Source organism: Pleurodeles waltl, chromosome 8 (assembly GCF_031143425.1).
Source record: "Pleurodeles waltl isolate 20211129_DDA chromosome 8, aPleWal1.hap1.20221129, whole genome shotgun sequence".
In the NCBI taxonomy this organism is placed as follows: domain Eukaryota; kingdom Metazoa; phylum Chordata; class Amphibia; order Caudata; family Salamandridae; genus Pleurodeles; species Pleurodeles waltl.
In genome coordinates, this window is record NC_090447.1 from 605,335,334 (window position 1) to 605,362,941 (window position 27,608).

Genomic DNA, 27,608 nt, shown 5'->3' on the forward strand with positions numbered 1-27,608 from the left:
ACTGGGAATGGTGCCAGAAAAAAATAAACATCTTAGCAGAAAACTTGGCTGGTGCTTGCCAAGCGTAGAGTGGCTATCAGTTGGATTTTCGTTAGCCCTCCGTGGGTGGATGAATGGCTGAAGGACATGGCGAAATGGGCAGCTGCAGAGGAATGTCCTACATGAAAGACCCGCAGGGACAACAGATTGGCAAACGATTTGCAGGCACGTGCAGCCTTGTAAACTGAGATACTTGAGCCACCAGATGTTCGACCACCTTAAAGACTGTCCACTTCTGTTCATGGGAGGATATATAAATGTTTGGAGAAAGTATTGGTGGAGAATCGGGGATGGGTTGGATCGGATGCTAGAAGCCTAGGATGTCCCTGCCGTGCTGTGTGGTGATGGAGGGGTTGCTCCTTTCGCACACTTTCCTAGTTGGACTCTGTTATTAATCCGTGCCCTGTCCACAGTGAATAGTATGGTAGAGCAACGGGGTGGGGGCATGTGGTATGGGTGGTACTATGAACAGCATATTAAAGTGCATCGTCGTATTGTTTGTTCATTTACAGCAAATACCAATATATTTAAAAAAAAAGTGCTTACAAACTGTTGTTTATGCAAGTCTAGTATGAAACAAATCTGTAATTCCGGGACCTAGAACACTTGAGTGCTGAGGTGAACATTCTTCTGTATCCTGCACAACAGTTGTATATCGCTTCCACTTGACCATGCACCTGTAATGCAGCGCCTGCAGTACAGTTGCTCTGAAATGAAATGCAGCACTTAGTCAAGGCATGCACCTGTTTCCCCTCCAAGTATTCAATATAAAATGTGTACAGCAATGAAAACGTCTAAAAGAGACACAGTGAACTGCTACACAGACCAGAGCTGTGCAAACTTCCCACTGGACAGCTGAACTGAGTCAGCCTTCCTGAGCACGGTCCTGATGACATTGTCACACTGCTTTCAGCTCACCATTTATCACCTTCTGATGACCGTCATAGGACCCATGAGCCGCTTAGCTGACCACAATGGACTCTTTCCTAACCATGGTAAACCCTTAGCTGTCCTCCACATTCCGTAAGATAGTCAGTCCTCAGGGATCCTCAGCTACCTGCTACACTCATGGACCCTCGGCTGGCTCACAAAAACCCATTCCCTCAACCACAGCCACCTGGTCCTCTTAAACTGAATCATTAACTATACCTCTGCAGGTCCTCAGTCCCTCTGCTTGCCCTCAGACGTTCACAAAGCATCTTTGCTGGCCCTCAGACTCTCGCCCTGAGAGCATTTTAGACACATCCCACTAGCTCATGAGCCCTTTTTCAGGTCCCCACCGAGCATGCAACTCCATCCCATCCTCTCCTCAGTTTTCAGCCCATGGAGCACCTGTCATCTGCAAACACAGTGTAGCCAAGTTCTTTACTAATCTGCAGCTCCGTGGGTCCATCTTCGCTTCAAGCAAAACGCAGACTTAAGCCCTGCCAAGTCGCTGACAATACATAGTAAATATATGGTTGTACACACACGTGCATTTTATGTCACTTGTTACCACAATCTCTCAGATTACTAGCAATGTGAATTTGTCGTCTGCACAGCAATGTCTATGACCTGGAGGTTAGAGGTTCAAACACTAGAAAAACGTCTTGGTGTGTCCTCAGGGTTTTTTCTTGGGGGCTGCAGTTCACAAGTTCCAATCCTGAGAAATAGTTAATTAGATTATGCTCCAGATGCTAACCTTTGTGTGATATCTGTGTGGCATAAGATTGAATACTTGCTATAGGCGCATACACCAGTCAACTATCAAATACTTGTGAGGCTTCAGTCTTCAGGCGTTAATATAATGAATGCCATTGAGTTGAATGGTAATCTTACTTAGTTCCAAAAACATTTGTGTGCTATATGAATAGTGATTATTACTTTGTTACGTAATTAAACTGATAATCACTATTTATGTAGCACACTGAAATGTTTTTCTACCCGATTTATGCCCCTATGTTTAATTTGTTGCATATTATTAAATGAACAAAACAATATAACGGCTCTCACTTTTCGTCTGGCATCAGTCACTTTTTTGTTTGTCACTTCAGTTTTCCGAGTTTGTACCTATGTTGAAAATCTTAAATCTGACTCAACTTGGTGAACTGACGAGCCCAGAGCATCTTTGTTTCCCTTTAATCCCCCACTCGGTATAGTGGTTGGATGTGAATGTACGTTTTACAATAAAGAAAAGAGCAATCAAAGGGTACAGTTAGTAAATGGTTTGCCTTTTATTTACACCCCAGAGAAAAAGGGACCAGAACAGGAAGAAGCTGCTTGAAGTATGAATTAATGATCTTTGTTGATTTCTGTGACTCTGTGTCCCCCCCATGTAGGAGCTTTGCCCAACCCCTTGAGCACCATGGCCTATACTTTGAAGACCGCTTCTCTAACTCTGCATTATGGTAAATGTAACTCATTTATAAGCAGAAGCATCCATCCAAACATTTTTATTAAGTTTGGATGCACATGAGACGTTATTTTATAGGTGGTCTTAATCCATCACTCATATTCAAACACTCAAATGTCTAAAAATCTGTTATTTTATCTCATGATAAACCCAAATGACACTTGTGTCTCAGAGTTTCTTTTTTTAATTTTATTGTCAAATAACCCGGGGCCATATGTACGAACACATTTTCCCATAGACACAGAATGGGAAAAACTGCTTGCTACATCTGGCCCCTAGACCCTTATGTACCCCCCATAAACACAGAATTAGTAAAAGCCTTTGGTACATGAGCATCCTTGTTCTTTTGTGTGGTGTGGCCTGTTCGCCTAGCGACATGGCTGCATTATTGCAGACCTCGGTGCCTGCCACCATTATAATTTCAACCTGTTTATCTGTCTAAGTTTCTGGAGTCTGGCATATGGCTTCCTGCATCAGAATCTTGCTATGTGTGCTGCCCTGCAGATCCTTCTGGAAAGGCCTGCTAGGCCCTCTACCAAGGGCTGTTGGACAGTGCCTTCTTGTTTGTAGCCTGAGGGCTGCACGAATCCTGATGCTAGCAGGGATGCGGCACATGAGATTACTGCATTGAAATGGTACTACCCATATCTTCAGTGCTGACAGAAGATGTATGGCCATGACTGTTAGTACTGCTCTGGTGGTAGTGCTGGTAAGCTGAGGGAGATGTTTGGGAGCTCAAGCCGTGCTCCTGCCTTGTGGATAAAATTATCTTTGTGACTGAGACTGCCATGGGAACCGGCCACCCTGCTAGACGGTGACAAAAATCCAATGCATTTTTTTTTTTTTTTTTTTTTGTCTTTGAGTTGGAAAAAATCCTAGTCTGTAGCCCTCCACGGAGGATCAAATGGGGAAGTACCAGGGCACTCCGGAAGGTAGTCCAAAAAGAATATATATAATCCAAACTGGAAATAAGAGTCCGAAAGTTCAAACACAGTGTTCTGAATGAAAGGATTTTATTCCTTGTGGAGCAGGTACATTCAGCAAGCAGCCAACACGTTTTTCGTCCAAACGACTTTTTCAAGGCAGTATACGTGTAGGTAATTCTCCTAAGAAGGAATGCACAAAATCATATGATCCAATGACGTACATGTGATGATGTAGGTAACGAATAACGGTCTGGTGAAATCAATGGTCACCGAGCAAGGAGTTGTTTGAAATCATGTTTCAAGTCTGGTATGGAGGCGGGCCATGATAAGCCCAAGGAAAGCTTGTGCTAACGCAGGTCTGCGCAGCAGGACGCTAGTGCAGTGTGAGGATATTAGCTATTCTCCTGTCATACTGATTTGGTCCACTAATAGCACATGATCTGTCCACATGTGTCTGAAAACTCAAAAGATATTGACTTGAGGCATGGACTGATGAGTCCAGACTGGAAAACAAACTGATGGACCTCTGTGGCTGGTGCTTCTCTTCCCTGGTTCTAACTGTGCAGCTGCATTGTAGAGGTAGTGCTGATATGATATCTTAAAACCGACTTGTTTAGACAGTGTAAAAGGACTTTGATAAATGAGTGCTTGTATGGAGTGCACTGGCTCTGGATTAAACATTTGAGGTCAGTGTGTTCCTGTGTTCTGCAATTTCGCATACTGATATACAGAAAGGCCAATAGCTTTAGAACAGTACCAGTATAGCTGATTTTCTCCATGGTGGGGAAAGGCAATCAAAACCAGGGTAATTTACCATCTGATCGTAAGAAGATTTCCAAGATGACTGATACCACCCTCCCAGATCGAGGCATCCACAAGGCGAGAGAAGATACCAGGTTTATGTTATTGGCGATGATGAGTAGCCTCTTATCCTTTGATGGGAAACTGGATAACCTTACAATATGGGTAGACCAACAAAATGATTGGCTCGTCGAACACCATGACAGATATGGCAGTGTGTTGGCTAGCTGAAGTGGTAGATGTGGCCACAACAGCTGGGGACAATAGGAGACACATAGAGAATGAACTTCCCCTGATCAGGACCTTCAATGAGGACCTTGAGGCTTGCTCCCAGCAGAACAATATTAGAATCGTTAGCTTGTTGTTACCACATCTGTGGGGAAAATCAGAGTTTTTCATTGAGACTTTACTGGCTGATCTCTTTGGATGGTCATATTTGTCTGAACTATTCATAGAGTGAACCTACCCAGCTCTTGCACCAAGTCATCTGGAGCCCCATCAAGACCACTAAACTATTGTGATAATGATACAGCCCTTAGACGAGCCAGAGAGAACTGTCCATTGCAATGGCAGGGCTCTCTGATTGCGCTATATTCTAACTTTAAAACTAGAGTGTAGACTGCCAGACAGTATTTTGAGAAATCAAGAAACAATTAAAAGCCTGAGAGATTAAGTACTCTCTGCTGAATCCAGTGATGTTGAAGATCATCCAGAATGGCAAAGCCATCTTTACGGATGCAAAAAAAAAAAAAAGCTGCTACGTGTTTTAATAAAAAAATGTAGGAAACACAAGAAGGGATCCAACACAGTAGAAGACGGGGAAGATCTTGTTCTCTTAATTGAATGAGATGGTAATGTGAGTGGAATCGTCTATTTGTGTGTGTTAATGATGGGTTTAATAGGATATCATTAATATTGATATGATCTAGACTGTTTTGAGTTATTGCTTTTCCTAGCCAGAGTGGTATCTTACTTTCGGAGATATCACAGGTTCTCTTGCAAGGTTCTAGGGCACTAGGCGAGGAACATTTTTTCTGTCCAGTTTGCAAGCATAGTAGCTACTATAGGTATTTTAATGCTGCTACAGATAGGCGGCGTTTATGGCACATGTCCGAAAATGTGGTCAGTCTTTGGTATAATGAGTTTTTGTGGGAAGGAAGTGAGGGAAATACATTTCAGTGATCTGTTTGTAAACCATGAACTAGGATTTTGAATAAAGCGTTTTAAATAGGCAAGACAGCCTTCTCATTCTATAATTGACACAATTATTGGTATATCAGATGAGAGAACTGATTGTCGATAAAACTAATAATAGTTACTATAAACAATAAGCCAGTCAGTTTGTTTTTTTATCCTGTAATATACGATGACTAAATAATCCCGAAAAGACTGTCTATTAATCGTGTTCCATGAAAGACAAAAAATAGACCTAGACATGCTAAAAGAGACCCATCTAGACCTAGACATGCTAAAAGAGACACATCTAGACCTATGTAGGAAACAGTGGTTCGCTAGTAAATGGGATGTTTATAGGTTCCTAGCTGTGTAGTGCTCTTATTCAAGAAATGTAACCATCATAATCATTAAAAGGTAAAGAAAGGTCTGTGCTGATCGCGGTGGCAGGTACTTCCAAAGGGTTTGACTACTGACATGGCGGAAGATTCATACATGAGTACTCACTGGTTTTAATTGCATTGGACATTGTTATCATTGGCTGGCTCCCCGGTGAAGTTCTGGAGGTTCCTTATTGACGTGCTTCCAGACTATGTTTTCAGTCATGAAATGTAACTGCCTTAGTGGATTGTTTTGACAATGGTCTTTGCTCAGTTCCTAAGATTTCCAGTGTCAGGGAGGCCTTTAGGGCATATATACACGAAATAAGTATCTCCAAGCTCACGAGTGTCCTCAAGTTTCTTTGAACGTTTTGGTGGGATGGGGCAGGGGATGCAATCACCGGGGGCAGACGACTTGATGTGTGAGTTCTAAAGTCTATACAAAGAGACAACAGCAGAGGGAGTACTCCTACAGATCACCAAAGAGAGCTTGATTACAATACTGCTAAAGCTCGACCAAGACAGCTCGTTTTGTCAATCATGTGAGCTGTTTTCTCTCTTAAATATAGAAACTCGAATTTTGACTTAAAAGATTTCGAAGAGATTACACCCATTGATTCCTGGGTTTCCTTTGTTAAACAAATATTGGTGTATACCTGGCAGTACCACCTCCTCCGGGCGCTGTTTGTGGCTTTACCCCACCTGACCCCGGAGCTCCCTGAAGTTTGTCTTCCTGGATACAAAGAGGCCTTGCCTCACTGAAGCGGATATCCCTTAACGTGTGGACAGGGGGTGGTAGAAAACTATATCGGGGTGGGAGAATACTATGGGCGTCTTTAAAATACGATACTCCACTCTCACTCTGGCCAGAGGCAGCGGGTATGGATTTCTGTCTGTCTTGTTTGTAATTCACAGGGGGGGCTAGACATTGTTGCCCACTTCCCCCATATTTGTTGTGGCCATGAAGCCAGTGGCCTGCTGTCTACGCAGACACCAAGTTTATGGAGAGTTAAAGTTGGTGAGAGGCAAACTGCTAATTTCTCCGCGCACTGGTGGCACCCGGCTTTTTATTAAACACATCGAGCGAAACCTTTCCCTGAGTATCAGAGAAGTAATCACATTTGGCAACCGCTTTGCAGTAAAGATCAATCGCAGTAAATCAGAAATATTCCCATTGATCACGGCATTCACAGAGTGGAATCCGACTATCGTCGCCGCTGGTTTGAGGACTCTGTCAAATATCTAGGTGTCCGGATTCATAGAAATAGTGACATGATCCTCGACAAGAACTATGGAGTGGTAATTGACAACCAGACGAGTCAGTTGGATAGATGCATATTACTACCACTGTGTAGCTGGTGGGATGGCACTAATTGTAATTGTCTTACCAAAGTTCCTGTAGTTGTAAACATACTCATTCCACTGCAGAGAAGAGAAGTTTAGCTCTGCCAAACATCTAGCTGTACATCCATTTGACACAGGCCCAATTTGCATAACTTGTTGTCACTCACCACCCACGTCTCACACCATTGATTATCGAAAGGGAGGAATTAAGCAAGTGCACTCTGCAGATCATATTAGCTGCAATGGTGATAACATCATATTAGCTGCAATGGTGATAAGATCATTCTCGGAGATGAAGACTCAACTGCACAAGTTGGGTGTGGCGTAAATTGGGCAAGGCTTTTTTTGGCTGCACTCTGCTTTATTCTCCGGTGCCATCACTGATACACAATTCCTTATTGACGTAAATGACAGAAAAAAAACTGTCATAGTCCCACTAGCAGAGATGGAACAGTAAGTGATGGGTCACTTATGTGGATAGTCTACTTCTTTCTCTGAATGATTATAAAGAGCTATCTCCAAATGGACATTTTCACATACTGTCACTGGTGACATGTAGTTAATGCCCCATACTCTGTTTGTGAAGGAGCCTCCTGAATTTAAACACTTGATTATTATACAAAGCTCTGACACTAAGCAATGGATATCGAAACTATATACACCTAAGAAGTGGTAGGGTACTCAAGGCTAAAACTGCCTGGGGGAATGTAACAGAAGGGAATATTTCGGATGAATGTGCGCTCTACTACTGTCCCAAGGTTGCAGCAATTTCTATGAATTATAGCCATCACTTACTGTACTTTAAATTCATTTGTCAAATTTACTGTACACTAGTAAATTTTCTCAAATCAGATCCTTTTCGCAACTGAGAATACAGTTTCTGCAGCAATGCACACGCTGTCGTTATACATGTCACCTGGAAATACTCTAATCTGAAAGGATACTTTATGCAAACATTTCATGTCTTTATAGAAGACTTGATTCCAGCTTATCTGGTAATCATGATGCTGGGCTAAGCAAAAGACATTTCTAAGGTTCTTAAGAGTGTTGCAGCTTTAGCACTATTGCTAGCTACGTGGAGAGCTTCCTTGACCTGGAAGTGCTTCTAAAATCTGATTGGCCATATCATTTGACAACATGTAATGATAGGGCAAAAATGTTCATTCAGACCCCCAGAATACTGCATCATTATTTTTCAATTTTTGAGACATAAAAATGGAAATTTCGCAGTACACAGTTACATTTCTTGCAGCATTTTTGCAGAAAATACAGTATTACAATGTAAGTATTTTTCATTGTTTACTCCTTTTGGAATAGCCCAGTGTTTTAATCCCTCCCCAAACAAAATACCATACAACTTCTGCCTCTAGCCATCCCCAAAGACCCATATACCTGGTATCCTCCATATCTTGGCCCCCACCCAATCCCCTCAAAGGACTATGCCAGTTTTAGAAATAAGGGCTTTAGTAGAAAAGTCCATTGCACAACTTAGACAAGGTGTTCATCCCTGCTGTGTCCATTTATTCTAGGTATCCCTTTGTTTTCCATTAGTGAATTTATCAATCACATAACCCCTTAGAAGATGCTATTTGCCATCCATGCAGTGCTTGGGTGGCTAGAGTTGCTCTGTGTGTACTCTCCCCCCATCCAGTGGAAGGTGACTGTTGCCTCTTCAACCCTATTTTGTGGTTAGACTATGTTGTGGTTAGACCAGTGGGTAGTTGTAGCTAGGATCATGTTTGCATAGAAAAACATACTTTGGTTTGCTTATAACTTCAATGCCGTTTGACATATCTTCACAAAACTTCCCCAAAAAAGTTCTTTCATCTTAGCTCTGTCCTGGAATGTTTTGGGGTGATCCGTGAAGCAGGTCCAGAGAAATAAAGGAGGGGGGGGGGAGGTGTCCAAAACAGGGTTTCCCACATTCATTTTTTTCCATAGGAAAAGTTATCTGCAATACTGCAAAACAGAATTAGAACAAATTTGTCAGAAAGCAAGATCTTGGTCCAGAAAGTGTGCTTTGGTGCCAATCCTGTCAATAGTTTTTGAGCAATCAAAGATCACAAATTATAGCTGTTTCACACCGCAGAGGATCTATGTAGCTGACAAACCTCAAGATGAGGTCTGATTGATTGCCAGCACTTCAACAACAATATTGTGGCAGCCACCTTAGGACTCGGACCAGTCCAAAGTCCTAGGAAAAAGGTTGAAAAAGATTTAAGTGTGCTGGTTAGAGGCCGAGTCAAAAACAGTTGATAAATATACACACAGTAGGCACATACACTTGGCAGCAATTTGCATTGATTCCGCAAACACACAGCAATATTATATATATATTTTGAAAGTGTGAGCCCACCCATTAAAGAGAAATGTCACCCCCCAACCTGCCCCCACAGATGGGCCAGGACTGGGAGTTGGGGTGCAGTGCAAGTGTTTTTCAAGGAGAGGTGGACATTCTATAAATGCAGCCCCCTGGGACAACAAACCCCAGGGCCACACTGACATTAAAGGGAAGGGGCATGTTTCCCCCCTCCCCAAGCCTCTACAGGGTATAGATGTTTGCTCCCTCTTGGCAGGAGCAATAAAATAAAAATGCTGCTCCCTCCCAGGCAGGAGTAAAGGAAAGGTGCCGGCTACCTCCATCACCCAGTATGGTGTCAGCTGAAGATTCAGATGGGACCTTGGGATTCGCCCTGCAATGCCAGGATTGTGGGTTCCCCAGGTAGGCACTGGGACACCAACCAAACATTAAAAAAAAACAACCAGCTCCTGCCAGGGAGCCAACAGGGGGCTGCAGGGGCCTTGTGGCTCCAACCATAGCCCCTAACAAAAGTTGGGCTGTGGGTGTCCAAGGTGGTTACAGGGACACCCACAACTGTAAATATTTATACACACACATATACATTCACTGAAACAAACAAAGGTTACAGAGACATTATAGTTCGGTTCAGAGTTTACACACAAAACCATAGAAATTCAGCAGTTATAGTTATCTCAAGTAACTTATAACTTGTGCCCTAATGTAACTCTAACTTGCTCCCCGCCATGCACGTTTTCTAATCAATAATGTCACTACAAATGTTGTAGTGACATTATCATTGATGTCATAGAAGATGTCATGAGTGATGTAATATGTGGGGTAATTAGCAGTGCATTGCAAGGGCATGAGTTATAGTTACCTTAGGGTACGAGTTATAGATATTTGCGATAACTATAATTACTGAATTTCTATATATTTTTGTGTGTGCAGTCTGAACCTAACTATAACATCCCTGTAACCTTTGTTTTTTTCAGTGACATTCTAAGGTTTTTACATTTTATTGCCTAACTATAATGTCCCTGTAAACCTCTGGTTTTTCAGTAAATTTCTATTTATTTTTAGTGCTGTTTCCTAACTATAACATCCCTGTAATCTGGGTGTGTGAGTAGTTGTGTGGGTAAGTGTGTGTGTTTGTGTGTGTGACTAGCTGTGTGGGCCTGGGAGTGGCTATATATGTGTGTGAGTAGGTATGTGAGTGGTTGTGTGGGTTTGTGAGTTATTGTATGGATCTGTGAATGGGTGTGTAAGTGGTTGTGTTGGTGTGTGAATGGCAGTCTGAGTGGTTGTCTGAGTGGGTGTGTATGTGTGAATGGCTCTGTGGGTGTGTGAGTAGGTGTGTGAGTGGGTCTGTGAGTGGTTTTGTGAGAGTGAGTGGGTATGTGAGTGGTTGTGTGGGTGTGTAAGTGGGTGTATGTGTTTTTTAAATTGAGGTCTAGATCCGCAGATCCATCTGAATCCGAGGATCCTTGCGCATTTAAAAGAAACATTTTTGGACAATTTCTTGCCCGTGAGGGTCCCTCACAGACCCCTCCATCAGTCCCATGGTGTCAGGCTACCTCTACCATGGCCCCTTCTATCACTTACATTTTTTATTTCTCCCACTGGGAAACAAGTTCTGGAGAACAAAATGGCGGCTGCCACTTTCCTCTCTGGTTGTGGTCAGCCAATCAAGGCATTGCTGTTGGCAAGTGGATCAGTCAGTCAATCCATCCAGATCCGTGGAGGATCCACTGTTGATCCATGTCTCTAGATATACATATATCTTTTTAATTTAATAACTAAAAAACTACTGAATAGGTTTACACCAAATAACAAAAAGAGATCCTTCTGGACTAAGTTGGGCTGTAGCCGTGTCTAAAATCCCTACGGGAAATTGGGCCAGCGGCTTTGCCTGATTTGTTAGTCTTAATTTCCCACTCCACTTCACGCCGTTCAATGTATCTGTTGAGTAATATATTCTGCTTGTCACTTAACATACCTGAGTCTTCGTCCTAAACCCAACTCCTCAAAAAAAAAAAATCTGAATGCATTTTTAATATCTTTACTATTCCTTAAGGTAGCCCCAGTTCTATTACAGCTTAATTAATTTATTATGTTTCTACCAAACCATTTTTTTTTCCAGGCCAGTGTTTTCCCCATACTCAAAATGGGTTAATCTACTAGCTTCCCTTCTTTTCCTGGCTCTTCCTTCCACCACTGCAGCCAGTCTATCCTTGGTTGTTTGTAACAACACATTCCAGTGCACTCTTTCTCCAGGGTCCAATCCCCTTCGTATCAGTTGCTCCTACACTCCCAACACATTTATCTCTTTACAATAAGCCTTTCTTTTAAAAGAGACCAACCTGATAATTCTTTCCCTTAGAAAAGCCTTAAAGGAGTTCATACCCAGGTATGTTGAGCCTACTCACTCGTAACATCTTTTATGACATCATTGATAATATCACTGTAACATTTGCAGTAAAACTATTGATAAGAACACTGTGCATGGCGAGGGTGCGAGTTATAGCTACTTGAAGTAACTATAACTAAAACAGCAGAATTTTAAAGGTTTTTTGCATGTAAAATCTGAACCTAGCTATGACGTCCCTGTAACCTTGTTATTTTAGTGAATTTCTAATGTCTTTTTTAATTCTATTTTTCTATTTCCTAACTATAACGTCCCTGTAACCTTTGTATTTTCCAGTGATTGTACATATATATATATATATATATATATATATATATATATAGATACACACATATGTGCAGTACAATATTTAGAAACTAGATTGCTATATACAGCGTTTCTTCCGTGCATTTACGAGAATGTCACAGATATGGATGAGGTCAATTTTGTAATGCATTTGTTGCTGTAGAATAATTTATTCCTTAATAGAGCAGTCTCTAGACCCAGGCAATGTCTACCTGAGTTAAAAGAAAACAAAGATTTGGATTACTGGTGGAAGAGGTGGCTACAGCTACATTGGCATCAGTGGGTCCATACTTGCTGGGTTTTAGCCACTTTTGACAGTCTAACGATAGGTAAATAAAACCTTTGGATATGTAACCCTCCAAACCAATGCACTAATTCAATTTGTTTCAATAGAAGGTGCGGACTGGACCTTTCTGGCATTGTTGAATGATCCATTCACCTTCATGTTAAAGTTACGGGTTCTCTGGCCTGTGTCTCTGCTGTCCAGGCTGTAGTCTGGGCGGGTTGTTAAAAGTTTGTTTGTACAGACAAGCTAATTGGTCATGGAAAAAAAAGTTCTCACCAGAGGAAAGGAAGCGCAAATTGAGTTTTCTTACTAATCATGTTTCCTTTTTTGGCACTTGATTTACGATTTTGGCAACTTGTGTAACCGACTAATGTGACTATAATATATGGGATTGTGCAATCCCTGTAAAAAAAGCCTGCCTCCAATTTCTTTATAATAGGCGACTTGTGATGCGACTTGTGATGCACCCAATCGCCTAGTATTTAGAAATGATGTCAGAACTCAACGGATAATATTATTGGGTTCTGACGTCAGAATGTCTGCTGCCAGAGGGCAGCAGAGGGGAAAGGCCGGTCAGATCACGAAGCATAATTAAAGCAGATGTTTAAAGAATGAAAACGAAACATGGCTTTTCTTCCTTCTGCTCTGTTTGTCCTGTTTACATTCAGAAGCAGAAAGGAGATATTTAAGGCAGTAAGTTTGTTTTTGCTCTCCTTAGGTAATTGTTGAAACTTAGAATATTTCTGCATGATTCTACTTATTCTGAACTACTTCACCTTTTTTAAACTAACTTGCAATAAACTGATTAGTTTAACAACAAATATTTTTGCAACAAATATTTAACAACTTTTTTGATGTGCTTAATTTTACAATAGCAATTCTACTTTTATTCTTCGTATTTGCAGACACGCTCTCACCTTCATATGAAAGAGCTGTGCACCAAAGAATTAAGCGGTTTGTTGAAAGGTGATAGTATGGCCATGTATTCTATCTGATGAAGACCCCTTGCAGTACTTGATAAGGATATTGCAAGTCATCTTGAAGTTACATAACCTTATGAAGAAAGTCATCCTTTGGTTTTGATCCTCTATATGGTCAGGAAACTCCTTGGTGATTTATAATTTCCTTATAATGTGCTGCAGGGGGCACTTCATCCCATATGTAGCTGGTCAAAAAGGCAGTAAGTAAAGCTTGATCAGTATTTCTTGTTAACTGTGTGTTAACTTTAGTGGTATTTACCAAGTAGCTCTTGGCTTATATTTTTAATCCATATTGAAGTTAAAATTGACGCTCCTTGTTAGTGTGATTGGAGATTAACATTGAAAGTGCAGAACTTTCTGCAAGCAACTGGAACGATATAATGGAGGAAAATAACTTTTGTCACTCCAATAACACTGTTTTTCTTTAAATAAAAATTGGTTTTATTCCTTTGCTATCCTTACAGCGCGTTTTTACTGATGGTCGATTTCAACCACACTTCAGATCAGGCTTAGTACAGAAGGGCATGTACATTCAAGCCAAATACCAACGTTTCCGCACCACAGGAAGAGGACATTTCACTTACAAGTATAGAGAGAGGTTTCAGAGGAAAGAGGTATGATCTGAAATGCATGTTATCCGTCTTGCTCGTTGTAATTTTATTTAGTCTGAGAAGATGGCTTATTTAAATTCTGGATATAAATCTGGACTGTTGAATAAAGTACCAGTGACCATTAGAGGTTCTTTTTATTATTGTTAAGATTAATGTTGTTGCATGATTGAAGTTTGGTCTTTGCCTTACTTTGTGAATATTTTATCCAAAACACAATTTAGAAACAGTGCTCTTCTTTTCTTGATTGTTCAACAAATGTTTTTTCTATACACGATCTGTTCATACTAACCAGTATACTACCTTCTAGTGCCATGGCCCAGGATTTTCAGAAAAGTGAAACTTAAGTTGACGTCAAAGGGCAAAATCGTGCCTCCTTTTTCAGGTGCCATGCACGCTTCCCTCATCAGTCTTCAAACCATGCTATGTTTAGCATCTTTTGGGAATAGGGAGTGAATTCATTTTATTTTATTTTTTATTTAAATATGATTTTACGGATTACAAATTACATAAATTTGCTATAGAATAGTTTGCTTTTATGCAGGCCCGCTCTTTCTAAAGAGTATCATGTAGTTGTTTTCAAACTATCCTTGAGGTAGAAGCATGCAGGCTTTTAATATGTGTACTTGACGTATCAAACATTGTGTGCCATTTGTTCAGAAGGTGATTGTGGTAGTGGAATTTTCAATTTCCTAAACAACCTCCTGCAGTCTCCTCTAGATAGTTGCATTAGCTGTCCTGCTGCCTTCAAACCCATATTCACAGCCCACTCTTGGCTATACATGCTCAAGCTCACTGGCTCTTCCTGTAGCTTTTACTGTCCCTTCCTTCCCCAAGATCCTTGAATTCTTGTTTGTTTTTGCTGATGTACTCAAAGGTGTCATGGCTGCGAGGGGCTGTCCGTGCCCTGCTTGGGGCCGAGGTCGGCATTTGGTGGCCTGTCTATCTAATTAGTGGAGGAAGATTTTAAAATTATGCTACTTACCTGGTAATTCCGGACTGTTGGTGTGGCTTCTGCAGGCGTTTTCTCTGCACTTCACTGCTTTCTGCTCCCAGCCTTACTTCCACACTCTGGATCCTCCTATGGTGCAGGCTTCCTCTATTTTCTGGTCCTGCAGCCTTCTATGATGTCAGAACCGCGGGGAGGTTGTTCTGCTGGACGCACTAGGGGAATGTTGGTGCACTCACGCTGGATATTTGGCGCCTGGGCCTAGGGGAAACGTGGGTTTAGCAGGAATGCCACCCCGAAGGCAGCTTTTAATAGAACGTCCAGAGATCCCAAAATGAGAACGATTCCAAAGAGCCCAAATAGCCTGAGAAGTTGGATCTGGTTACAGGAAGTTCCAGTGTCTCAACAGTCTCTGCTGCAGCAATAGGAAAGAGTGATTTGGAGCCTGCTGGGATGGAAGGTGTATTGCCATCGGAGTCAAGAGCAGAAGTGGATGCAAGCCTGGCTCAGGTACAGACTCTAGCTGCTTTCTTGCTTGTGCTGCTTATCAATCTTCTTGAGTCTACCAATCCTCAAATATCCCGCTTCTCAGAAAAAATAACTGATTTTCAGCACTAAGAAGGAAATCGAGTCTTGGAAGGCATAGATAAAATACATTCCCAGACCCTCTCCTTCTGATCGCAAACTGGCCGAAGTCTCTGCGGTTAGAGTAGCCTGCTCAGACAGCAATCTTTTAACTCATGTGTAGGATAGTCTAGCCACAGCTTCCCTGGCCTATGTAGTGATTGACCATCTGTTCTTGGAAAACAATATGGCAGGAGTCTCTGCTCATGAGAGAGAGGAGAGTCTGGAGAAGCTGTCTTCTCTTTGTCTGACGTATCCAAGGGCTTACATATCTAACTCTGATGAAAGATGGATTTAGAGTCTCAAAGCTAAACCTTGACTATCTGATAGAGAGTTCTAGCTGCCTTACCTTAGAATTTCCTGTCATCAGCTTGGAATCCGGAACTTTTGCCGAGCAATACCCTAGCGTACGCCATCGGGTGACGTTGTTTGGATCCACATGACGTTGTTGGAGCCGACTGTGATGCCATGGTCGCCCATAAAGGCACCACCCTGGCACGTGTACTTCAGTTATTTTCCTTACGCGCTGGTTAAAGCGCAGATCTGGAATCAAGCTACCCTTTGTCTTTTTTGACAGACCTTTTTTTTACCTTTTGTCAAAGACTTATTTTTGTCTGTGCGAGGATGGCATCTAGAAAGACGGTATTCAAGCCGTGTGGCGCCTGCCACTGCACCATGTCAGTGACGGACCCCCACAAGGTATGTCTCTGGTGCTTGGACGGAGACCAGGACTCAGTCATGTTCCGACTGCCGGGCCATGACTGAAAGCTTTGAGGGAACGGTTCCTGAAGCTCATGGCAGCCTTGCAGTTGACAGACGGTCGCGACTCCTCAGTGATCTCGGTCCTGGTCGAGGAGGAGGTTACGGGACCACTCCAGGAGCCCAAAGTCATCTTCATCCCACTGAGGGTCCTCTGGGCACTCGGGGAAGAGGTACAAGAAGAAGAAGAAATCCAAGCGGACTTTGCCTCACCTGTCAACTGATTAGCCGAGTTGGGAACGTCAGTGTTCCAGGTACGTTTCCGCTGGACCGTTGCCAGGGCTGACTCCAAGCCTCCCCTCTTTCCAGGAGCCAGAGTGACCCCCACTCAACTCAGAGAGTTTTACGAGGCAATGCGTCTCGTATTTGAGTGGGCTGGCCCTGTCGGCGCGCCTTCAGGCCCTGCGGGGTCGGTAGTGGCCCCATCAGGTTTCACACATGCGGTCGACAGTGGCCCTTCAACGCCATGACTGGCTTCGTACATCTGGCTTTTTGGGGGATGTCCAGACAAACTTCATGTACATGCCCTTCGATGGGTACTGCCTATTTGGCGAAAAGGCAGACTCAGCGCTGGAGCGCTTGAAGGACTCCTGGGCTACGGCCAAGTCCTTGGGTCTCTCGGCGACCCCTCACCAACAGTCTGCATTTCGTCCCTTTCGAGACTTCAGAAGGGGCGGGCTACCACAACACCCACAGAGCAGCCACCGTCCTCCACCAGGCCAACATCTTTTGCGGGCACGGGTCGTGGTGGCTTCAGACCCAGAGGGTCTGGCCAGAAGTCGTTCACCACCCAGCCCCCCACCTCCACAATGTCCAAGCCCTCCAAGGGTGATTCTGCAAGACTATGTCCAGTAGGAGAGAGGATTCAACTCCTTCACTGGCGGTCCTTAACATCAGACAAATGGGTCTTGCAGATCATAAAGAAGGGCTATTCCTTCCCCTTCCATCCCCCCCCCCCCTTAAGCCTCAGTCGAAAGAACAGCTGATGGAGGTTCACTTCGTTTTGCTCCTCAAGGAAGTTACGGCTCTCTTGGCCAAGGGAGTTATAGAGAGAGTCCCGATATCAGAAGTAGGCAGTGGTTGTTATTCCCGCTACTTTCTGAAACAAGGGTCTTTGCCCTGTTCTGGATTTGCGGAACGTCGATCTCTTCCTCAAAAAGGAGAAACTCAAAATGCTCACTCGGGTTCAGGTCTTTTGTGCTCTAGATCAAGGAGACCGAATGTTACCTTTGGACTTGCAGGATGCATCTCTTCACATCCCCATGCTGCCTGCACACAGGCAATACCTGCGGTTCAAGGTGAGCCACAAGCACTTTAACCCCTTGGGCACCATGGACGTAATGGCTACATCTGTGACTGCAGCGCTGAGGCACCACGGATGTAACCATTACGTCCTACTACTGGCCCTCGGGGGAAGCACTAGCGCTCCCCCCGAGGGCTGTGGCCCCACACCCCCCATTGCAGGGCTGGACAGGGAATCGCTTCCCCTTCCACCCCAGACCCCACTCAGTGACGTCTGATGACCTCATCAGAGGCCGTCCCATTCCAGCCAGCTCGGAAGAGAAATGCCAAAGCATTTCTCTTCCGATCATGTGATGGGTGCCTGAGAGGCTTCAAAGGGAAGGAAAGGAATTTCCTTCCCTTTGAAGTCTCCCAGAGTATTTCAGCAGCCGGATCGTGAAGCGATCTGGCTGCTGAAATGCCCACTAGACACCAGGGATAAGTTTTAGAAGGGACTTTGGCATAAGGGGAGCGACCCCTTGGGCAAGGGTCGCTCACTAGGGGGGGGGCAATTATTTTCAAGGCCTTGAACACCCCCCTGGGGCCAGAAGCCTCTAGGCGCCAGGGATCTTTTTTGTTGTTGTTTTTTTAGAGGTGGGGAGCGACCCCTTAGGCAAGGGTCGCTCCCCTAGGGGGCAAGTTATATTTAGGCCATTTCTGCCCCCCTTGGGGGCAGATCGGCCTATTTTTATTAGGCCGATCTGCCCCCGGGGGAGGCAGAGACTGCTTAGGCACCAGGGATTGGTGTGTGTGTTTTGTTGGGGGGGGGGGGGGGCAGCCCCTTGGGCAAGAGTCGCTCCCCATGGGGGCACATTACTGTTGGCCATATCAGCCTATTTTTGAAAGGCCCATCTGAGACCAGGGAAGATTTTTTTTTTTTTTTTTAAAAGAGGGTGGGTTATGGACATACCCCCACCCCAAATAAATGGGACCAAAGTTGTTCTGCCCACCAGTGGGCAGATGGGGCAATTACCCCCGATCCTCACCCGGGGAGGCGGAGGGGTGGGCAGAAAGTCTACGAGATGCCAGAGAAGTAAAAAAAAATAAAAAATAACAATAGTGTGGTGGTGGCTACCAACCAGTATGGGCATGGTTATGCCTCCACCCCGCAACACAAAACAAAATAAAATGATAGACGGCGTGTTGAAACTTTTCAAACACTCACCCCCAGTCACAGATCTGGGTTTAATCCATTGTATCTTGCTCGCCACATTACCCCAGTTTGGACCCAGCCATATACAAATGAGTCTTGACCCTGTTCCCCATGGGAACAGTCCAGCCCGAACTGCTAGGCCAAGTCCTCCCTGGACAGGAAACAAGCATCCTGGGACCGGTTTCTGGTATCACTCTTTATCAGCCAGGCTAGCTTGAATCCAGTGATGCAACGAGCAAGGGACCCACATCTGGGTATACCCCTGCCACTTAGGGGGCGCACAAAGCAACATCACAAAATAAAATGATGGACTGAGTGTTGAAACTTTTCAAACACTCACCCCCAGTCACAGATCTGGGTTTAATCCATTGTTATTTTGCTCGCCACGTCCCCACCCCAACTGAAGGGGGTAACAGTCTTTCAGCTCTCCCCGCACACTAAAACATCTTATCCCACGGCAAGCAAGAGAATATTTGATTATTTTGGGTTTTGGTTTTACATTGGGCCATGAGATCTTGGCTAACTCTCAAAATCGTTCCACTTGGAATGGTGAGGGCTGCACTTTTTGGACTTTGGGACGCTGCCAATGTAGAAAAATCCACAAAACCTAGGACATCTGAAAACTAAACATCTGGGTGAGTCCAGGGTGGTGTGCTTCACATGCATTCCGCACTATTTTCTTACACCCAATGCCCTGCAAACCTCAAACCTTGCTGGATATCGCACATTTTTTCCACATTTTTGTGATGGAACCTTCAGAAATCTGCAGGAATCCACAAAATTCCTACCACCAAGCACTGTCTCATCTATACAGATAAAAATTCTGCCCCACTTGTCAGCCTAAAAATGGCTTTCAAACTGCCCTTTTGGACCCGCTTTGGTTCCCCCTCAATTTTGACATGTTTTTGTGTCTTCCCTGTCACAGGCACTTGGCCCACCTACACAAGTGAGGTATAATTTTCACCGGGACACTGAGGCGAATGTTGGTTTTAGGAAATTTGTCCCGGTGCGGTGATCCCACACAGAAATGTGGGAAAAATTTGATTTTTAAGCTAAATTTGAGGTTTAATGAGGATTCTGGGTAAGAAAACATTGGGGGATCCACGCAAGTCATACCTCCCTGGATTCCCTCGGGTGTCTAGTTTTCAGAAATGTTTGAGTTTGGTAGGTTCCCTATATGGCTGCTGATCCCAGGACCAAAAACGCAGGTCCCCCCTCCCCCGCAAAAACAGGTAGTTTAGTATTTGATAATTTTGATGTGTCCACATATTGTTTTGGGGCATTTCCTGTCACGGGCGCTAGGCCTACCCACACAAGTGAGGTACCATTTTTATCGGGAGACTTCGGGGAACGCTGGGTGGATGCAAATTTGTGGCTTCTCTCATATTCCAGAACTTTCTGCCACCGAAATGTGAGGGAAAAGTGTTTTTTGGGCCAAACGTTGAGGTTTGCAAAGGATTCTGGGTAACTGAACCTGGTGAGAACCCCACAAGTCACCCCATCTTGGATTCCCCTAGGTGTCTAATTTTAAAAAATGCACTGGTTTGATAGGTTTCAGTAGGTGCTGGCTGAGCCAGAGGCCAAAATCCACAGCTAGGCACTTTGCAAAAAACAGGTCTGTTTTCTTTGGGAAAATGTGAAGTGTCCACGTTTTGTTTTGGGGTATTTCCTGTCACGGGCGATAGGCCTACCCACACAAGTGAGGTACCATTTTTATCAGGAGACTTGAGGGAACGCTTGGTGGAAGGTAATTTGTGCTTCTCTCAGATTCCAGAACTTTTTGTCACCAAAATGTGAGAAAAAAGTCTTTTTTTTTTTTTAGCCAAATTATGAGGTTTGCAAAGGATTCTGGGTAACAGGACTTGGTGACAGCCCCACAAGTCACCCCGTCCTGGATTTCCTTAGGTGTCTAGTTTTAAAAAAAACACACACGTTTGGTAGGTTTCCTTAGGTGTCGGCTGAGCTAGAGGCCAAAATCTACAGCTAGGCACTTTGCAAAAAACACATCAGATTTCAATGTAAAATGTGATGTGTCCATGTTGCGTTTCCTGTCGCAAGCATTAGGCCTACCCACGCAAGTGAGGTACCATTTCTATCGGGAGACTTGTGGGAACACAGAATAGCAAAACAAGTGTAATTGCCCCTTGTTTTTCTCTAAATTTTTTCCTTCCAAATGTAAGACAGTGTGTGAAAAAGACGTCTATTTGAGAAATGCCCTGTAATTCACATGCTAGTATGGGCACTCTGGAATTCAGAGATGTCCAAATAACCACTGCTTATCAACACCTTATCTTGTGCCCATTTAGAAAATACAAAGGTTTTCTTGATGCCTATTTTTCACTCTTTATGTTTCAGCAAATGAACTGCTGTATACCCGGTATAGAATGAAAACCCATTGCAAGGTGCAGCTCATTTATTGGCTCTGGGTACCTAGGGTTCTTGTTGAACCTACAAGCCCTATATAGCCCCTCAACCAGAAGAGTCCAGCAGACGTAACGGTATAATGCTTTAAAAAATCTGACATTGCAGGAAAAAGTTAGAGTAAAACGTTGAGAAAAATGTCTGTTTTCTTCACCTCAATATCGATATTTTTTATTTCAGCTGTTATTTTCTGTAGGAAAACCTTGTAGGATCTACACAAATTACCCCTTGTTGAATTCAGAATTTTGTCTACTTTTCAGAAATGTTTAGCTTTCTGGGATCCAGCATTGGTTTCACACCCATTTCTGTCACTAACTGGAAGGAGGCTGAAAGCACAAAGAATAGTAAAAATGGGGTATGTCCCAGTAAAATGCCAAAATTGTGTTGAAAAGTGCAGTTTTTTGACTCAAGTCTGCCTGTTTCTGAAAGCTGGGAGGTGGTGATTTTAGCACCTCAAACCCTTTGTTGATGCCATTATCAGGAAAAAAAACAGAAGCCTTCTTATGCAGCCCTTTTTTATTTAAAACAATGAATTATTTCATGTATTTTGGCTAATTTCTTGGTCTCCTTCAGGAGAACCCACAAACTCTTGGTACCTCTAGAATCACTAGAATGTTTGGAAAAAAGGACGCAAATTTGGCATGGGTAGCTTATGTGGACAAAAAGTTATGAGGGCTTAAGCGCGAACTGCTCCAAATAGCCAAGAAAAGGCCTGGCACCGAAGGTAAGTTTACCGTGCTCCCCTTTGGTCCCACCAGTGCCCCTCGAGTGTTCACCAAAGTGATGGCAATGGCAGCAGCTCATCTGCACAGGTTGGGGGTTTCAGCCTTCATTATTCAAACCACCTATTGTACATAGATTTCTCAAAGGGCTTATACTTACGTTTCCCCCTATGCCCTTTGTTATGCCTCAGTGGGACTTGAATCTGGTTCTCACATTTCTTATGTGTGCTCCTTTTGAGCCACTGCACAACTGTCCCCTCCGGCTGCTCAGTATCAAGACAGCCTTCTTAGTGGCAATAACATCTGCCAGGAGGGTGAGTGAGATGCAGGCTCTCTCATTTAAGCTGCCGTTTCTCACCATGTTCCCAGGCAAGGTGGTTCTTAGAACTCATGCCTCTTTCCTCCCCAAGGTAGTGACCCCATTTAATCTGTGCCATAACATCACCCTGCCCACCTTCTTTGCTCCACCCCATCCCTCTAAAGAAGAGGAGCGGCTCCGGCTGGACCCAAATAAGCATTGTTGTACTACCTTGACTGCACAAAAGAGTTCCGGGTGGATGACCAACTCTTTGTGGGGTACGTGGGAGCAAAGAAAGGTCGGGCAGTGCAGAAACAAACCATTTCGCGCTGGGTCGTTCCCTGCATTAAGATCTGCCATGCACTGGCCAAGAAGCAGCCTCCTGAGGGCTTGAGAGCTCATTCCACCAGGGGCAAGACTGCTAGCACAAGGTGTTCCAGTCCTGGATAACTGTCAGGCAGCGACATGGGCGTCCTTGCTCACGTTTGCAAGACATTACTGGCTGGACAGTCAGGTTCGTTGAGACTGGCACTTTGCCCATTCTGTCCTTCAGGACATTCTAGTGTAAGGGGATCTGTCCGCAGCCCACCCACAAGAGAGGTTATGGCTTGCATGTCTATTCTTAGAGACTTCTAGCTGCAGATTCCTTACCTATCAGATAAACAAGTTACTTACCTTCAGTAACGCATTATGTGGTAGAGACTCCATCTAGCTGCAGTTTCTCCTTACACCAACCAATGCCTCCCCACTCTGCCCCCACATCTAATAGTGTCAGGGATCATCCCTTTCAGGGCCCTAGTTTTTTGCACAGATAAGCTGTTAGTTCTTTCCATCATTCTGCGATTCTGGAGAGGAAGTTAGTGGAAAAGAAACTGACGTACGAGAGTTGGGTGGTGCCTTTATAGGTGACCGTGACATCAGAGAGGGCTCCAACGATGCAACGCAGATCCAAACAATGCCACCCACCGGCACGCCCAAAGGTATAGCTCAACAAAAGTTCTGAATTCCAAGCTGACGCCAGGAAAATCTAAGTTAAGGAATCTGCAGATTGATAGATTCTTCACCAGATAATGCGTTACTGAATGTAAGTAACTTGTTTGTTAAGTTTGGAGTAGTGGATGACATGAGCTTTGAAGAAGGTCAGGACCCATCTAAGCACTTGTAAGTCAAATCTAAGCAAGAGGCAAAGGCTATGGGCAAAGGAAACAACAAAGAGAAGCCCTAACACATCATTCCGATTGATGTGCAAATGACGGGCACATCCAGTACAGAAAGGATCTAAGAATAAAGATGAGCTACTCTGGGACGCAAAGGGCATTGAATTAACTCCCACTAACACTCTGGGTCCTGCCATGCAGCCCCTATTCTCTCAGGGCAATGTGGAATCTAATGCCCTCCTCCTTCCCCCCTGCTCACTCCATAATGCTTAGGCAAAATGTTGCTTCTCATAATCAGAGCAATGCTGGAGCTGACTTAAATGTTGGGGATGTAACTGCTCCGTCACTATCATCAATGAATGACCTGCATCAATTGCAGAGGAATACAAGAAGGACTGCCTTTGAAGACTTTGTGTTATAAGATGAAGGTTGTTCTACATACAATATTAAAGAATGTGGATATTTTTCTCAGCTGTCTGAGAGATATTGAGGCACAATCTTCTAATCTTGAAGAGTCAGTTCATTTAACTTAAAACAAAGTAGATCATCATGAAGTCAGGATTAGGAATATGTTCTATAAGATTGTAGACATGGAGATCTGCATGCAACATAATAATCTTCCGGTACTGGGAAAATGAGGAGGACCATGCAAGAGCATATGTTCTTTATTTAAACAGTCATTTCTCCAACTGAGTGACTTGGATGTGGTTTGTCAAATTCAGTGAGCCAATAGATTTCCTTTTTGCAAGCCAACTAAGAGTAGGGCTTCACAGTAACCCCACACCATCCTGATCTATGGAGGTCACTATATTTTTCTGAAACAGATTTATCAACTTACATGCCCAGAGAGTCCTATACAATCGAGTTTTTTTTGTCAGATCTGACTTTTGCCATGAGACGGTGTGGCGCGCCAGTGGTGAGTGTGTAAGATGATACCATAATTTTAAAAAACTGGATATAGGAAAGTACCCTCTTTCTTGGCATTGTCTGCCTGTTGTCAGTGTGTTTGACTGTGGTCACTGGGATCCTCCTAACCAAAACCCCAGTGATTATGCTCTCTCCCTCCTAACTTGGTAACTTAGTTACTTACACCCCACATTTTTCATACTGGTGCCCCATGTAAGTCCCTAGTTATGGTACCCAGGCAACCAGGGCATTGGGGTACCAGGGGATCCCCATTGGTTGCAGCATGTTTTGTGCCATCCATGAGGAGCCCATGCAAAGTGCATCTGCAGGCCTGCCATTACAGACTTTGTGAAAGGGTGCATGCATCCTTTTCACTACAGGTCACTGCATCAGGTCACTAAGTCACCCCTATGGCAGGCCCTCCTACCCCAGAGAGCAGGGTGAAAGTACCTGTGTGTGAGGGCACCCCTGCATTAGCAGTGATGCCCCCACAAACTCCAGTTCCATTTTCCTGGACTTCGTGAGTGCGGGGACACCATTGTATGCGTGTACTGGACATAGGTCACTGCCTATGTTCAGCTACATAATGGTAACTCCGAACCTAGGTATGTTTGGTATCAAACATGTCGGAATTATACCCCAATACTGCCGCCAGTATTGGAAGTATGATTCCATGCACTCTGGTGGCTCCTTAGAGGACCCACAGCATTGTTCCTACCAGCTTTCTGGGGTTTTCTGGGCAGCTCAAGCTGCTGCCACCCCTCAGCCAGGTTTCTGCCCTCCTGCTGCTTGAACAGCTCAAGCCCAGGAAGGCAGAAAAAAAGGATTTCCTTTGGGAGAGGGAGGTAACACTTTCTACCTTTGGAAATAGGTGTTACATGGCTTGTGAGGCATTGCCTCCCCAAATCATTGGTATACTTTGCAGGGCACATTTGGTGCCTTCCGTGCATAAACCAGAGTACACTGGTTCAGGAACCTCCAGTCCCTGCTCTGGCCCGGAACTGGACAATGAAAAGGGGAGTGACCACTCTCCTGTTCATCACTTCCCTAGGGTTGGTGCCCAGAGCTCTTCCAGAGGGTCCCTGGGTTCTGCCATGTTCAATCCAAGGTTATCAGGGACCTCTGGTGCATCTGAGTGGCCAGGTCAGGCACATGACGTCAGAGCCCCCTCCTGATAGTTAGTCACCTGGCTTGGTTGACCAACCACCCTTTTCAGGGCTATTTGGGGTCTCTCTTTTGGGTGGGTCCTCAGATTCGGCTTACAAAATTGCAGCAGGACTCCTCTGCAACCTCTACTTCGACTTCTAGCCACTGGAACCATGACTGGACCCTCCAGGAACTGACAGTCTGCATCCAAAACAAAGGCATTGCATGCAACATTGTTTTCACAGCTCCTTCCAGCTTCTTCAACATTTCCCTGGCTGAGCATCCTCTGAGGGTGGCACGAGAAGGAAGAAGGAATCTCCCTGCAAGTGAAGGAGTCACTCCCCTGCATCCGCAAGCACAAACTGCAACGACGACCGGCTGCGTGGATCTCCTCTCATCCTGAGCTACGTGGATCCTGCATCATGGGTGGTGTTCCAGAGTAGTCCTCTTGGTCCTCTCTGCCAGCTGTAGAACTTTGGTGGAAGTAAGCCCCCCTGTGCACCCTGTCTCTTGCAGCTACCAAGCCTTGTTTGCATCTCCTCCAAGGGATCTTCAGGCTCCATGTAGACCCAGCCCCCAGCACTGCTTCCTGCGACACACAGCCCTTTGTGTGCTTCTCTTGCGGCGTGGGACCCTTCTCCAGTAGTGCTGCGTGGGCTCCTCTGTGACTCCGGGTTCCTCATCCAGTGGGTCTCCTGTGGTGGCTGCCTCTTTTTATTTGGACTCTCTTCCTTGCTGGGGGTCCCCCTAGGACTTCCCATGTGGGCTGAGTCCTCCTGGACCTTGCTGGTCCCCTGCAGCTCAACTTTTGCTTCACTGCGTCTTCTGCCTTTGCCAAGTTTTGTTTTTGGCTTTTCCACGCCACTGACCGACTGCAGTCATCCATCCGGCGTGGGACGTCGACTGCATCCTCCAGGAACTCTTCACCTGCTCCAGGGCTGCATTCTGACCATCTTCGTCCTACCGTTGACCAACTCCTGCATCCAAAACTGGGTCGGTAGTAGCTCCTACTCCTCCTGGACTCTTCTGTGACTTCTGGACTTGGTCTTCTTCTTCCATAGGTCTGCCTCTTCAGGAATCCACCGCTGGTTTCTTGCAGTCTTGTCTGAGTGTTGCATTTCCTTCATTTTCTTCCTCTTTGGTGGTTTGGGAAAACTTTCTCCTTTCTTCCTGGTCACTAGGGGCACGGCACTGTGGTACTTACCTTTGGGATTTCCTTGTACCCCCAGATCCCCTCTACACATTTCACTTACCTACGTAGGGGTCCTGTGTTTGCATTCTATTTTTTTTTTTGTATAAGGATGGGCTCCCCCTAGGGTCACTATTGTCTATTGCTACTTGCACTGTATTCTAAAACGTTTTATGCCTGTTACTGATAACTAGTGCACATATTTAGTGTGTTTGCTTACCCACCTATTGGAGGCTTGCCTATCTAGTGTTTTGGTACTGTTACTGTAATAAAGACCCTTTATTTTCGTAACACTGAGTGTTTTCTTTCATGTGTGTAAGTGCTGTGTAACTACAGTAGTAGTGCATGAGCTTTCCATGTCTCCAGATAAGCCGTGGCTGCTCATCCACAGCTACATCTAGATAGCCTGGCTTCTAGAACCTGACTACACTACACTAGTAGGGGATACCTGGACCTGGTATAAGGTGTAAGTACCTCAGGTACCCACCACACACCAGGCCAGCTTCTTACACTGGAGTTGCAGTTTCTTTGCTCGAGCTTGCTCATTTAAGGCTTTGTCCTCAGGTGCAAAACTGTATTTTGTTAGATCCGGGCAAGGCACAAGGGGCCAGATATATCAAAGTTCCATTTAGAATTTCCAAAATAGCAAATCCTAAGAAATCTCTCTTTAGGAAATGAAAAATGGTATGTAAGAAAATGGCTATTTCCGAATAGTGATTCCTAACAAAGTTGCAATCGCCATTAAGAAATCACTACGTGAGAAATAATACACCATTCATTCCTATGTGCCTAGGTAAGAATGGTTTTGTATTTCCGAATTTTCAATTTCCTAATAGGAAATTGCAAATTATGACATGCAAAACCAAGGTTGCCTATAGGCCTGTGGCCCCGCCTTGATGCAGCCCCCAAAAACGTGACACTTTAAATAATGCGTTGTGGGTGCATTTTTTAAAATTGCTGATGGTTACCATTGACGTGGAGTAGTTGGTAATAGCATTCCCTAAATGTCTATTTCGCATTTAGGAAATGCTTGGTACATGTGCTTAGGAAATCGCAAATAGG

General features: G+C 44.4%; 1 protein-coding gene across 3 annotated transcripts in view; it reads left to right on the forward strand.

Moving 5' to 3' along the window:
- The window catches only part of BCLAF3 (BCLAF1 and THRAP3 family member 3), a 443,788-nt gene that overhangs the window by 385,338 nt on the left and 30,842 nt on the right, over positions 1-27,608 (forward strand). For all 3 annotated transcript variants that reach the window (XM_069204687.1, XM_069204689.1, XM_069204688.1), the window contains exon 12: positions 13,798-13,947. In XM_069204687.1, the coding sequence (XP_069060788.1) occupies positions 13,798-13,947 (150 nt within the window). The remainder of the gene's footprint in view (positions 1-13,797; positions 13,948-27,608) is intronic.